A 13,732-nucleotide genomic window follows, 5' to 3' on the forward strand; every position below is an offset into this window, starting at 1 on the left:
TATTGGTTAAAAAAAAAAGTCACTTTAATTGACCACTTCCCAAAGCTCATTCATTCTTAAATTGTTTCCTAGCTTGAATAAGTGGGGGGTTTTGTGCATTATCAGATTAAGTCTAATCAATATGTTTGGTATCCAGTATTCTTTAAATGAATGTTTTCCCAAAGTAGCATAAGTAAGTATTAAGCTGTAGTAATCGGCAGTTGTAGTTTATTGAGGGGCATCAAAGCCCTCTGTGATGTTTGTATTAAAAAAAAAAATCTTTCTCTTAATTGTAAATCACATTGTGTACAGCCACCGGTTAATAAAGCATTTTTTTTTTTTTTTTAAGATTCTACCTGTTTATTTGACACAGAGAGAGAGAGAGAGATCACAGCAGGTAGGCAGAGAGAGAGAGGGAAGCAGGCTCCCTGGAGAGCAGGGAGCCCAATGGGCGTCTCAATCCCAGGACCCTGACATGACCTGAGCCAAAGGAAGAGGTTTAACCCTCTGAGCCACCCAGGTGCCCCATGGTTAATAAAGCATATTAATAAAAGGTGTAATGTTGAGGGAAAAAAGCCTAGGTAACTCTGTTCTGTATAAATCTGTAGTGAAGAAAGCCTAGCCGGGTGGCCTGTGAACGATGAATCAGGCGTCACTGTTTGGTCCCCTCCGCCTGAGTTCTAATGCCCCTGAGGAAAGCACAATCAGCCCTTCAGAAAGCACAATCTGCCCTTCAGAGTCTGGTAGTAAATCCTGACTCCTAAATTCATGGTAGATATAGTAGGCCGTCTGTCTTTGAGAATATTTTACCCATAAGAGGTCTCAAGTTTTAGCTGAAGCATGATTAGGATATTTTAAAACTCTGAATTCATTTTCTTACAGGAAAAAGCTGACTTCTGCTTGGTTCATGGCCAGGGAAATGGATTCTTATGAAATACAGGGTCTGCTGTTGCCTGTTAACAATCTCTAGGCATCCTGGTTCATTATTATCATTAAAGAGTTTTCTTATTATTTTATCTAATTTCAGCAGAGCCGTAGTTTATCCTTTATGAGCTGCCTCTCCGAAATATCAAAGTCAAGAGTTAGAGGAAGGGAGCTTATTATAGCTTCCACCCAGCTGGCAGAGTTCTGACATTTCAGATAGTCTAAATTGGGTATAAACTCCACGCTGAGGTTTTAGACAAGATACATACCCGCACAAGGAGGATAATGGGTCTTAATTGTCTTTTAATCTGACTGACTATTGAAGTTAGTATCTTCTGTTAATAATTTTAGTATTATTTAGTTTGACTGACTGTGAGATCTAATTGAGTTGAGGGCTTAAGATTACTCTGCTGGCTGAAGTCTGTTACTGTATACCTTAGGTAATCTCTCTTGGCTTTCCTAAACAGTAAAGATGGGAACAACATCTAATTTGTTTTTTTTTTTTTCCAATTAGTGAAAGGATTGACAAGAGTCTGTATAAGGTGACTTCAGCTCCTCGTTAATCATTGATAGTATTCATTAATCAGTCACCTGTCTACAGTGTTTGTTAGTGTTCGTGAGGACCTCACTATGTACTTTTTTAAAAAATGAGATTAGCCACACTACCTAAATATCCAAGCCTCTATCACTCTGTGGTTCTAGCAGATTTCTCGTCTCTAAACATACTTAGTTGAGGCATATCTATCTAGCTAGTGATAGGAGTTAGTAATTTCAGTTACTCATCTTATGATAGCAATCTTAGAAATACTAAAACAAAAACATTCTTTATTCACCTTATGAAGTAAGAAGATACATTTGAAGATTAAATTTATTGGGTGTGTCTCTGATTAGTCAGTCTATACTTCCCATCCCTGGAATGTTGCCAATCTTTGCTCTATCCCATGACAGCCAGCCATGCTACAGAAGTTTGCACGTGAGCCACGTCTCAGAAGTTTCTCTCTTTGAACTTGGCCCAAATTATTGAGAAAACTCTTCTCACGCTCTTACTTCTTCGCCCTGGCTCACAGCTTGGAAAGAGTGAATCAAGCGTGAACCACCTATTTGGTTTGAGAAATCCTATTTTAATTTATTATGCCAGTGACCACTACACGGTCCACATGAATGAAACATGTTTGGTTAAAGTTGCATTCAACAGAAGGAGAAAAATTACTAAAAAGAATTCCTGTTAATTTTCTATGGGATCCTCAGGTGAGTTTTTTAAGACATAGGACAAAGTAAAGAACTTTGTCATTTCTCAATTATGCAAGAGGTATCGGTCTTGTTAGAGTTGGAAACTTTCACACATTGAATGGCAGTGATACCAGTGGGCTCTTGGGCTTTTTTGCTTTGTTCCATGTGAAGCCCAGAGGGCCTTCTTCTTCTTCTTCTTTTTTTTTTTTTTTTAAGATTTTATTTATTTATTTGTCATAGAGAGAGAGAGAGTGCGCGTGTGAACACAAGCAGGGGGAGCAGCAGGCAGAGAGAGAAGCAGGATCCCCACTGAGCAGGGAGCCTGATACAGGGCTCAATCCCAGGACCCTGGGATTATGACCTGAGCTGAAGGCAGATACTTAAGCCACTGAGCCACCCAGGTGTCCCCCAGACATTAATGAAGACATTTTTCTTAGAGTTCTTTCTGGTTTAGAATTTCCTGAGGAGATCACTTCTTTCCATACGTCTGTCTAGCACACCAACACTATCCATTGCTCCCATTCGTATTATAGCCACTTGCAGTATAAGTAACAAGTATTTCTGGGGTGCCTGCGTGGCTCAGTCTGTTGAGCACTCTACTTTTGTTTTCAGCTCAGGTCATGATCTCATGGTTGTGAGACAGAGCCCTGTGGTGGGCACCAGGCTCAGCAGAGTCTGTCTGGGATTCTCTCCCTCCCTCTCTGTCCCTCCCCCTACTCTTACCCGTGCTTCCTCTCTCTCTCTCTCTCAAATAAAGAAAGAAAGAAAGAAAGAAAATCGTTTAAAAAAAGATTTTTCTTCACTTAAAGTAATATAAACTTTGAAGTTTCTATATTATTTGATAAGCCAGTAGTAGGCAAAGGAAGATAAGTGTTCAGGTTCATAAGGGCAATTTAAAAATTTTAAACTTCTTTCTCTTCATGTTAGCATTTTGTGGTTGTCAGTGTATGTTCTGTTTGAGATTCAAAGTCAGTTTTTTCCTGTAATTTGATAACTACATATAACAAAACATCATTTAAAAATAGTTAATTAACTTGAGGACTAGCTTAGGAAGTATTAATTTAAAAGTTCACTTCTGTTACAATAGTTGCATTGTACAGACTCATTGCAAATTTTGCATAAAGTTTTTTGTATTGTGGCTTCAGTCCTGTTTCATAAACCTGCGTGTACCATCTACAGGGATTTCCTGCCCTAAATATAAATCACTAAGAAGAGAACATATAGCATTTCAGTGATAGGACCTCTGAGACAGAAATGAGAATGATAGTCTTCTAAAAATAAAAGAAAGTAATGTGTATGCTAGATGTATGAGATATGAGCAATTTTATTAAAGTTGATCAGCAAGAAGTTATTACTGAAGTCAGTTTCCATGTAATGAAGGGGTTCAGGTAGGTACATGGAAAACATTGTGTTGGCTGTGAAAGTATGGTGATTCTAGTCAGTGTCTTGAGAAGTAAGTTAAATAAAGGAATATTGTAAAAAGAACAAATACATAATGGTATCACATTGGTTAAAAGTAGAGCAATTGCCTTATATGAGAGATTTAATCTCTAGAATTTTTTATATACTGACAATCACCAGTCAGAAAATTAGATGAGATCCAAGGGATTAAAAGCAATAGTGACAAGGTTTAAAACACTGTTTTCTTTAGAGAAATGTGTGAGACTTTTATTTTGTTTGTCAAAAATGTAATGGTAAGCTATAAAATTTAAGAAATGAAGTTATAAGCTATATTTCTACATAGGGTAATAGAGGTCAATTAATTTACAATTTTAACCCAATACTCATATTAAATCTAGACAGGCTTCTCTTTTTTTTTTTTTTTTAATTTATTTATTTGACAGACAGAGATTACAAGTAGGCAGAGAGGCAGGCAGAGAGAGAGAGGAGGAAGCAGGCTCCCTGTTGAGCAGAGAGCCCGATGCGGGGCTCGATCCCAGGACCCTGGGATCATGACCCAAGCCAAAGGCAGCGGCTTAATCCACTGAGCCACCCAGGCGCCCCTGACAGGCTTCTCTTTATAAGTATTATTTTAACATTCACATGGAAGAATAAGCAGGTTAGAATAGAAAAAATTCTAAAAATAAGAATTTCTATGAGATGAGCTTGTCCCAACATTAGAACATGTGACAAACATGACAAAGTACAGTAATTAAAAATTTGGGGCTGCTTTATTAATGTACATATAAATATAGGAACAAGGTCCAAAATACATTCTTAGGTGTAGGAATTTGTAATAAAGGAGATATGAAAACATGCAGAAGAGAGAAATCACTCAGTTCATTGTATTGGGATAAATAATTGGCTAAGAATGAATTTATATAGGCCCTCCAAATAGCCTAGGTTAAAATAATATAAAGCTAAAAAAAAAAAAACTGAAGAGTCAAAATCTTTGGAGGCAGTTTAAAATTCTAAGCTTTGAAGGAGAAGAAAAAAAAGAAAAAGATTTGAATCTATACATAAATAGATACTCTGACAACATTCTGAGAAAAATACATTAAGCCCAAATGACTTGAACGTTATCTAGTTTCAAATAAACTACTGAGATACATATTTGAAAACCTTAGGAGACAAATGAGCAAAGGATATGACCAAAGATTTGCAAATAAAGAAATACTGCTGGAAATAAGCATGTAATCTTCACCTTCCTTAGTAAGAAATAATTATGAGAAATCCAGATACTATTTTTTAATTGAAGGTGGTAAATAATTTGAAATTTTACCACATGATGGCATATTATGGCAAAATGGTATAGACTCAAAATGACCAATTGAATATAAGCTGGTATAGCTCTGAAAAACAGTGTGACAATACCTATCACGTAATTGTATGCTAGTTAATTAATTAATATAAACATATATTAACTTACCATAAACATTATAGGACTTTTCCCAATAATCTTCCCTTTTGGGAATCTATTTTTTTTAAAAAAAGGCTATTAAATGGGGAAATATGTATAAAGCTTCTTCACAGTGGAAAATATCAAAAACAACTTAAGTATCTCTAATGTGATAAAATCGGTGGGATCTTGTACATCCCCCGAGAGCCGCGCTTAGGGAGGTGGCCGCTCTGTGGAAGAGCTTGCAGTGCGGAGCGCAGGCGCAGAGGGACCGCGCGGTGGGTCTAGCCCACCGCGAGGCGGGCACAAGAATGCTGCCTGCTGGTGCAAAAGTAAATAGATTGGCATTGCCAAATTCCTTCCCAGACAAGGAGCAAGAGCTTGATGCTGATGATTTTATTTCTAGAAACAGAATATAGGAAACTGTAAGGAGCAGGGATGAAGATACGCATACAGACCCACCTCGGAAGCATTTTCACGTGGTGGAAAATTGGAGTGAAACCAAGTCCACCTATAAGAGAATAACATATCACTCTCATTTGCATGAAGGGGTGGAGAGGACTTTAGAGATGTTGCTTAGTAGTAAACAGCAAGGCAGGACAGCAAATGCTAGAGGCGTTTTGCTGCTGATGTGGTACTGGGAAATGTCTTGAGGCATCTGCCTTCAGACTGCTCAGACTTTGCTTGTTTCAGGATGCTTTAGGCCTAACAGTGAGGCTAAGTAAGAGGGTCCTATCATAATAAAACCATAATTATCAGGTATATTGATACTGACTTGTTGCTCTTGCACGCTTTCCCATCTTAGTGCTTATTATTAACTATTTGTGTTGTGTTCTAACTCAGCACAATTAAAAATAACCACAGGAATTCTAGAAATTCAGCTTAGGTCAATGTTCATGTTACTACCAGTATTTGAAAATATTAAGGTGACTATAGATGTTTATATTGAATGCTTTTAAACTTAAAAAAAAAAAAACAACCAACCATTTTTTAGGAAGGGGGAGGAGCAGAGGGAGAGGGAAAGAGAGAATGGTAAGCAGGCTCCACACCCTGCACAGAGCGGGATGGGGCTCCATCTCACGACCCTGAGATCATGACCTGAGCCGAAATCAAGAGTTGGATGCCTGACTCAGCCACCCAAGTGCCCCAAACTTTAAAATTTTAGATTATATATACTTACTACTTTACCCAAGGGACTGCGATCACTAACTACTCAGAGTGGTTTTTATTTTAGAGATATTGTAACCTAGGCGTTTAAATGGAGGTAATTAATGAAAAATCTTAGTAAGGAATTTCCTTAAGATAACTTGTCCAAATTAACATATTTCATAGGGAGTTATTCCCTTGGTCAACACTTGCCAATTAGGAGAGATGACATCAAGGTTTGACTTAACAGAAAACCTAACAGAAGGGAGATGTTCTTGTTGGGAACAGCCAAAAGTGATTTCTCACGTTTGAGCAAGACAAAAGCTAACGTTTTCCTAAATTTATTTCTATAAAGAAGATAGAGGTCTTGAATCACAGAAAAATTTCTGTATTACAAGTCAGATGGCGAGGTTTTGCAAATAATTTGAGGCACACAATCAATACCCGATACACTGCTAAGTGCTAGGAGATGTTTGGAATGAGAGAATTTCCTTGTACTTCGCAGTTTCACTGTGTGATTAGTGCAGTGCTCCATCTTCAGTAAGCATTCAAATAGTTATGGACAGTTTCATCTAGAAAAAAACCAGGCAGATGAAGATGTGCTAAATAACAGATAAAACCAAAGTCATTGTTTTTAATGTGAAAGGAAATATAAATTGTCTTCATTATGTCTTTAACGAATGTGGTTACCAATAGGAAAATTTGGCTAATGTGTATTAGAAAACATAGTCAGCAAAGATAATAGAAATATGTATGTGTGACTGACTGACCAAATTATTCAGAGGTTAGAAAGTTCACTCGCCATGTACTGATGTGCTCTTTGAAGCACAGGTCTCCAGGACATTTGGAAAAGATCTTTGGAAATAGGGAATTGAAAGGTGTCCCTGCTGAAGAGCTTTCCGATCAAGGGGAAATAAAGTGTGGTGTTTGGAACTAGTTTCTGGAGACGAAGCACCAAATTCTAATGCTGATTGAAACCATTTCTAACTGAGCTAGATGTTACACTGAACTTCATGTACAGTTTTCTTGGAGTGTCACCTCTGAGTTATATTTAAAGTGAGGACACATTCACTGGTGACAAGGTTTTGGAACAGAGGGAGCCTTCTAGCATGTTATGTAACTCAGCTCCGTTGGAGGAAGTGGGCAGGAGGTTTTGGAGAGAAGAAGAGAAGGAGGCAGACAACAATGCAGGAATGAGCTGAAGGAGACGGTTTACAGGCTTTTGCCCGTGTGGTCTACCACGGGGAGAGCAAATGATTAGGTGTGTTCTGTTCTGGTTTTTATCTTACCAAAAGAGCAAACCTCTGATGTGCTAACAAAGCACATAACTAGGTTTATGCCATGGCCTGAGGGAAGGCTTGGGGGAATCAAGGTATAATTATACATAGGATTAGAGGAATGGCGGGTTTGCAGGCAAATAAAATGGTCCCTTCACTGCCTCCACTTCCTTGTGCACAGAGGCTTCTGGAAGGTTATCATGTTATATGATTCTTGAATAGAGCCAGTGACCTCAAGTGAGTGTTCCCTTTACGAATTCCACATGTGTAATTGAAGAGCCCTTATTATGCAAAGAAGTTCTATTTATAAAAGAGAGTAATATCTCCCTTATGTCACACCAGTGTTTTATTCGGTGTAAGACTGTGCCCCTGTTTGTTTTTTAACATATCCTTAGATTTCACAGAAACTTGAATTTTATGAAATCATTTTCCTCTCTAGAAGAAATACCCTAAAAAGTTTTCCTTTAATTGTATGTGAAGATAATTATTCATGATTCATAATTTGATTGGATGTTCAGTATTTGCCAAAACCATATGGCATTTTCTCCCCACTCTAGTGCTTAGACCTGCTACCATTTAAACATTTGACAAAGTAAAACAACGTTTTCCTCTAGTGACACAACTTTTACAGGGTAGTTTCGTGTGTTATGCAGGGGGTTGTTTTTGCCCTGTGGTTATTTCTGTGTTTGTACACGGACTAGGAGGCACCAGAGTCGAGAAAGAAGCCAATCCACTGTGTGTATGTTGCTTCTAGGTAATAGTTGTGGAACGTTCTGATGAGGGAGGAGTCGAGTCATTTTTGGGGAAACATTACTTATCTGTGCTGGTTCCTTTACTTCCTTCAGTCCCTTCCTTTTGCTGACTCAATTGAGTGTACGCTGTGTTATTATTCATTCCCGAAAGTATGTGTTGTTGTTTTATTTAAATGCTCTTGGTATTACCATTACTGTAAGAGAAAAATGATAAGTGAAATAAACAGGTAAATTGAGTGATCTGGCCAAAGTCATCGGTGACTCAAATGGGTGGAGGAGGAATTTATGACATTCTTCCTCCCATAAAGACAACCGATGCCTCACTTTCCTGACATTTGATAAGTTGGCCCAGCACATTTTAGTCTCCAACTTTTTATGTCATTGAAAGATTACATTTTTTAAAAACATTTTATTTATTTATTTGAGAGAGTGAGAGCCAGAGAAAGAAGAGTGCATGCGTGAGCAGGGGGGCGGGGCAGAGGGAGAGGGAGAAGCAGGCTCCCCAAAGAGTAGGGAGCCTGGGATCATGACCTGAGCCAAAGGCAGGCACTTAACCCGCTTACTGCTTAACGCCATTCAGGTGCCCTGGAAGATTACATTTTAAGATCCAAGTTACAGGGGCGCCTGGGTGGCTCAGTGGGTTAAAGCCTCTGCCTTCGGCTCAGGTCGTGATCCCAGGGTCCTGGGATCGAGCCCCGCATCGGGCTCTCTGCTCTTCAGGGAGCCTGCTTCCTCCTCTCTCTCTGCCTGCCTCTCTGCCTAGTTGTAATTTCTCTCTGTCAAATAAATAAAATATTAAAAAAAAAAAAAAAAAAAAGATCCAAGTTACAGTAGGAAAGTCACTGCCAAGCTAGTGGTTAACAACTCTATGAATTTCTTGATTTATGCTGTGCTAGAATAATGTTGCTATTAAGTAGTGTTCCAGTTATTAGTGTTTCTAATTAGTGCTTCTAATTATTTAGAAGCATTGCATACGTGTTAAATAGGGAACGACTAGAATTAATTTGCAACTGTCATATTTTAGAAACCTGCTCAAATTTTTTCTAGCTCCTCAGCGAGCCATTAAAGAAAAATAGTTCAGCTATTAAGGGAGAAACGCTTCCTTCTCACCTGGCTTTCAGTGCACAAATAAGAAATTAGGAATCAGAGAGTAATGGTTCTAGGAAATGCTTGGTTGAGGGGGCAATTTTATTATTTATGTTAAGTTGTCTAAAGATCTTTGTGTGAAAAACCTATGAAAACAGAAAAAACATCTTTTGTTCACCAGACTAAATCTTTGTAAGCCATCATTTTGTAATTTTGAAATCCTGCTGAACAACATTCTGAAGGCTATTAAATTGAGACTTTTGTCTTCTTTATTTTTAGCACATTCAAGTGTGTATATAAATCTCTGGAATGTTGAAGGAGTGACATTCCACAAGTGTCAGATATTTTTTGTTTTCTGTTGCCCATTGTGAAGAGGAGACCAGTAAATTAAAAATGTTTGGTTCTCTCTCCTATATTTGCTTTCTTTTTGGAGCTCTGTCTACAGAATAAAGAATTGCTTTTCGTAGCTAGTTTACTGAATAGGAAAATCACTGTTTTAAATTACTGTTTTCTGACAGGGACTAATAATTAATTAACCAAGCTAGCATTAGTATAAAAGCATTACTATAGTATTAAATGTCTCCAAGGCTTAGCACTGTTTCAGTGAACAACTACAAAAAACAAAAAAATCAATAACTAGATTTAGAGCTAAGAATTGTACTCTAAGGTACAGTCTTGAAAGGTGGCTTCTTTTCTCGTGTTCTGGAATGTAGGAACTTACAGATGTCTTTGCAGATCTGTCAGCAACTTAAATGTGTTCAGTGCCCCTGTGGGGGGAGTTTTGGTACATTTAATTTTTAGGCAGTCGTTCTGTTATGGTAACAAAGTGATCAGTCACGTATTTGTATGAGTTACCCGTAGGAACTAGTGGGCTGTGGGATGAGTTCTACTGCATCCTTTCTATCTGGCAAATTACAGTTGTCTTTTGTACCCATGGATGGATCTACGGAATATTATGCTAATTGAAATAAGTCAGACGGAGAAAGGTAAATACCGTATGATTTCATTTACATGTAGGATCTAAAAACCAAAACAAACAGAAATAGACTCATAAATACAGAGAACAAACTGGTAGTCGCCAGAGGGGAGTGGGTAGGCAGAATGGGTCAAGGGGGATTAAGAGGTACAATCTCTGGTAATAGAATAAGTAAGTCATGGAGATATAAAGGGAATACAGGGGATATAGTCACATATATTATACAGTCATAGGGAATATAGCCAATAATATTAAACTTTGTATGATGACAGATGGTAACTAGATTTATAATGATCATTTCATAATGTATATAAATGTCCAACCACTATGCTATACACCTGGAACTAATCTAATATTATATGTCAACTATACTTCAGTAAACAAGTCTGGAAAAATAATGTGGTTTGAAGTTACCTTTTTAAAATACAGATCAGTATGAGAAAAAAAATTAATGAAAATGATTAATAGAAAAAATTATTCTTAGGCCCACGAGATCTAGATTATAATGAAAGAGATTCTTAAACTGTCTCTTGGAACAGAATCAAATTCTACCTTTAACAAATGTGAAACTATTTTTAGGGACATGGCTTTGAGTATAGCAGTTTCTATAAGATCTGAGAGGACACTCACCATTGTTTGCAGTGATGTTCCTTTTTTTTTGTTTTAAGATTTTATTTATTTATTTGACAGAGAGAGAGAGATCACAAGTAGGTGGAGAGGCAGGCAGAGAGAAAAGGGGGAAGCAGGCTCCCTGCTGAGCAGAGAGCCTGATTTGGGGTTCAATCCCAGGACCCTGAGATCATGACCTGAGCCGAAGGCAGATGCTTAACGACTGAGCCACCCAAGGCACCCCCAGTGATGTTCTTTTTACTCTGTTACTTAACTTGTTTTCTTGGTCGTTTGCCTTTTATTGGGCTCTTGGCTCTGAATCATATATGGGGGATGGACTAGTGGAATACATGATTTTTGAAAATGTTAAAAAGAATACTAAAGTGATACTAGCATTCTTGTAATTGCATATGTTATTTCTTTATTTACTTTCAGTTTGGTTAATAAACTTAAACCTGGTGTCATTAAGAAGATCAATAGATTATCCACACCAATAGCAGGTTTGGTAAGTAAAAAATTATCTTCAAAACTGGATTTCTTTGTTTTCAAAATGTAAGAAGATGGGCACAAACTGGTCCTCTTATCTGGAATTACCATAGACATTGGGTTTGGGTTTCTTGCTCAGAAGTGTTTTTAGTGATGTCCTCCTATATCTTCAGTTCCTTCTGTTTCCCTTCTGCTGGGAGACTTTTATTTTGTTGTTGTTGTTGTTTGTTTTGTTTTTGTGCCCTCAAACTTTTTATATCCCCTTTCTTAGCTAATTTCTTCTGCAAATTGCGTTTGTTTATGATCACTTTCTCTCTGAAGTTCAGCCCTGCCTACTTTGTTTGCTAGGTGACCACACTTTAGGGAAACCATAGATATTTCCCAGTTGTTACATTTCTATTGCTTATGCATGACCCTCACTTAGCCTGCAGATCTTGGAGTGTATTTGCAACATGTTTACTTTGTATCATAGATTTCCTACCAGAGTTCTAGGTGGTATTGGGTAAGTCACTATCTTCCCTTGCCTCACTGTAATACTACCTATCAGATGACTATGGGATAAATCTCTAGATTCATTATCGCTTTAAATTTGGATTTTGTGTGTGAAAAATACTTCACACTGTCATGTTATACTCTAGTGGATCAATAATAATTGAAAGACCAATAACAAGGTGGGGCTGTATCTTTGAAAAAAAGCAGTTTATAATTAAGTATAAATGATGGGTTATTTTCAAAATGTTAGCAATCCCTAAGAATCAAGGCTGATGACAGGAGTCAGTCAAAAAAATTAATTTTGTAAAACACTGAAGTTTAACACAGCTACTACCTGGAATTTAATATATATATGTGTGTGTGTGTGTATACATATACATATGTATGTGTATAGTATGTATATTTGTATATATATAATATGTATACATACATACATACATACATATGTAATATGTAATATCTTTGGAATAGTCTAGCTGGTAATATTTGAGAACCTTCTGTTTTGCCAACCATGTGTTTGCATATATCAAAGGCATGAAGGATAGCAGTAGAAAGGTAGCAGTATCAAGATTTCTGGATTTGCAGCTGGTATAAAAATCTTATTAAAATTTTGACAGAAGTAAGTTGGTCACAGGTTGTGTATTATTGGAAAATATCTGTTTAGGAGAAAGGGGTAGAAGAGTTTTAGGGATTTCTTTTTTCTTTGGAAGATCAATTACAATTTTCTTTTGAAATACAGAATATGTCTATAGTTTGCAGAGCAGTTGGGCTCAAATGTTAATTCCTTCTTTCTACCAGGTTATTTCTGTTCCATTTCTGTCATGACATGATATTTTTATAGGTCTCAAATTTAGTTAGGTAAAAAACCCATCATGTATGCATATATTGTTATATGAAGAGATATACATACATATATATATATAACTCATTGAAATGATTAACTTAACTTGATTTTTTTAAAATGCAAAGTCCTATGTTTTTAAAACAGTGCTTCTGTTCCTGTCACTGCCAGTCAGAAACATTCAACTCAGAATGTCAGCCTTGTTCCTGAAGTTGGATTCTATGTGTTTTGATTTTGTGGGAATTTTTTTTCTTATCTCATTAAACCTCTGTGTAGATGAAAAGTTTTGATCTCGTCCAGGGGAAAACACCGGAGAATCTTTATTGTTGCCAACGATTACATTTTAAAAGTCTTGCTTTCTAACCCTGGTTCCCTGATGTAATATATAAATCTTGTTAACCTTATAAATATGATTTTTCAAGAGCAAATATATATATATTATATTATAATATATATATTATATTATAATATATATATTATATATTAAGAGAATATATATATTCATATATATATATGAATGTATAGCAATATACATATATGTATGATTTACTTCCAGTAATATAGTGAGTCAGAAGGTATTATTTCAAGAATAACATAAAGAAATTTGGTTTTTGAGTCTTTCTAGGATGAAACATTCGGTTTAATAAAAATAAAGCCTTATATGAAAATTATTTTTATGAAATAACTTCTGTGAAAATTAAAAGTTTGAATCATATTGAAAGTCTTTTCAAGTGACTCAAGTTATTCTTACTTTAATGCTTAGATTTTGAATTGCCATTTCTTGGATCAATTACACATATTCAAAATGAAATTAGCCTTTGATTTCAAACACCCCACATATTTGGAATGCTTGAACTGTGGTGGTTTGTTGTTACTGGCCACTAGAGGTTTTATTCAATCTTCTGATTCTATGATTAGATGAAAGCCAAATATATTTTATATTTAAATCCAAACATCTCTCCAATGATTTCTATTTCAAGCATGGAGATTCTATCTGGTTTGGATTTTATCTCTAGACACTAAAATGAAATGTATTTCCGGAATATTAAATGGGATGATTTCCCAAGTACAAGACACTGAGCATTTTCAATGGGA

The 13,732-nt window shown here is 36.5% G+C and overlaps 1 protein-coding gene across 5 annotated transcripts in view; it reads left to right on the plus strand.

The window, feature by feature from the left end:
* Nucleotides 1-13,732, plus strand: part of LMO7 (LIM domain 7) — a 207,034-nt gene that overhangs the window by 78,529 nt on the left and 114,773 nt on the right. For all 5 annotated transcript variants that reach the window (XM_046028238.1, XM_046028239.1, XM_046028240.1 and 2 more), the window contains exon 4: nucleotides 11,254-11,323. In XM_046028238.1, coding sequence (XP_045884194.1) covers nucleotides 11,254-11,323 — 70 coding nt within the window. The remainder of the gene's footprint in view (nucleotides 1-11,253; nucleotides 11,324-13,732) is intronic.

The sequence above is a fragment of the Meles meles genome, chromosome 14 (genome assembly GCF_922984935.1).
Source record: "Meles meles chromosome 14, mMelMel3.1 paternal haplotype, whole genome shotgun sequence".
Classification (NCBI taxonomy): domain Eukaryota; kingdom Metazoa; phylum Chordata; class Mammalia; order Carnivora; family Mustelidae; genus Meles; species Meles meles.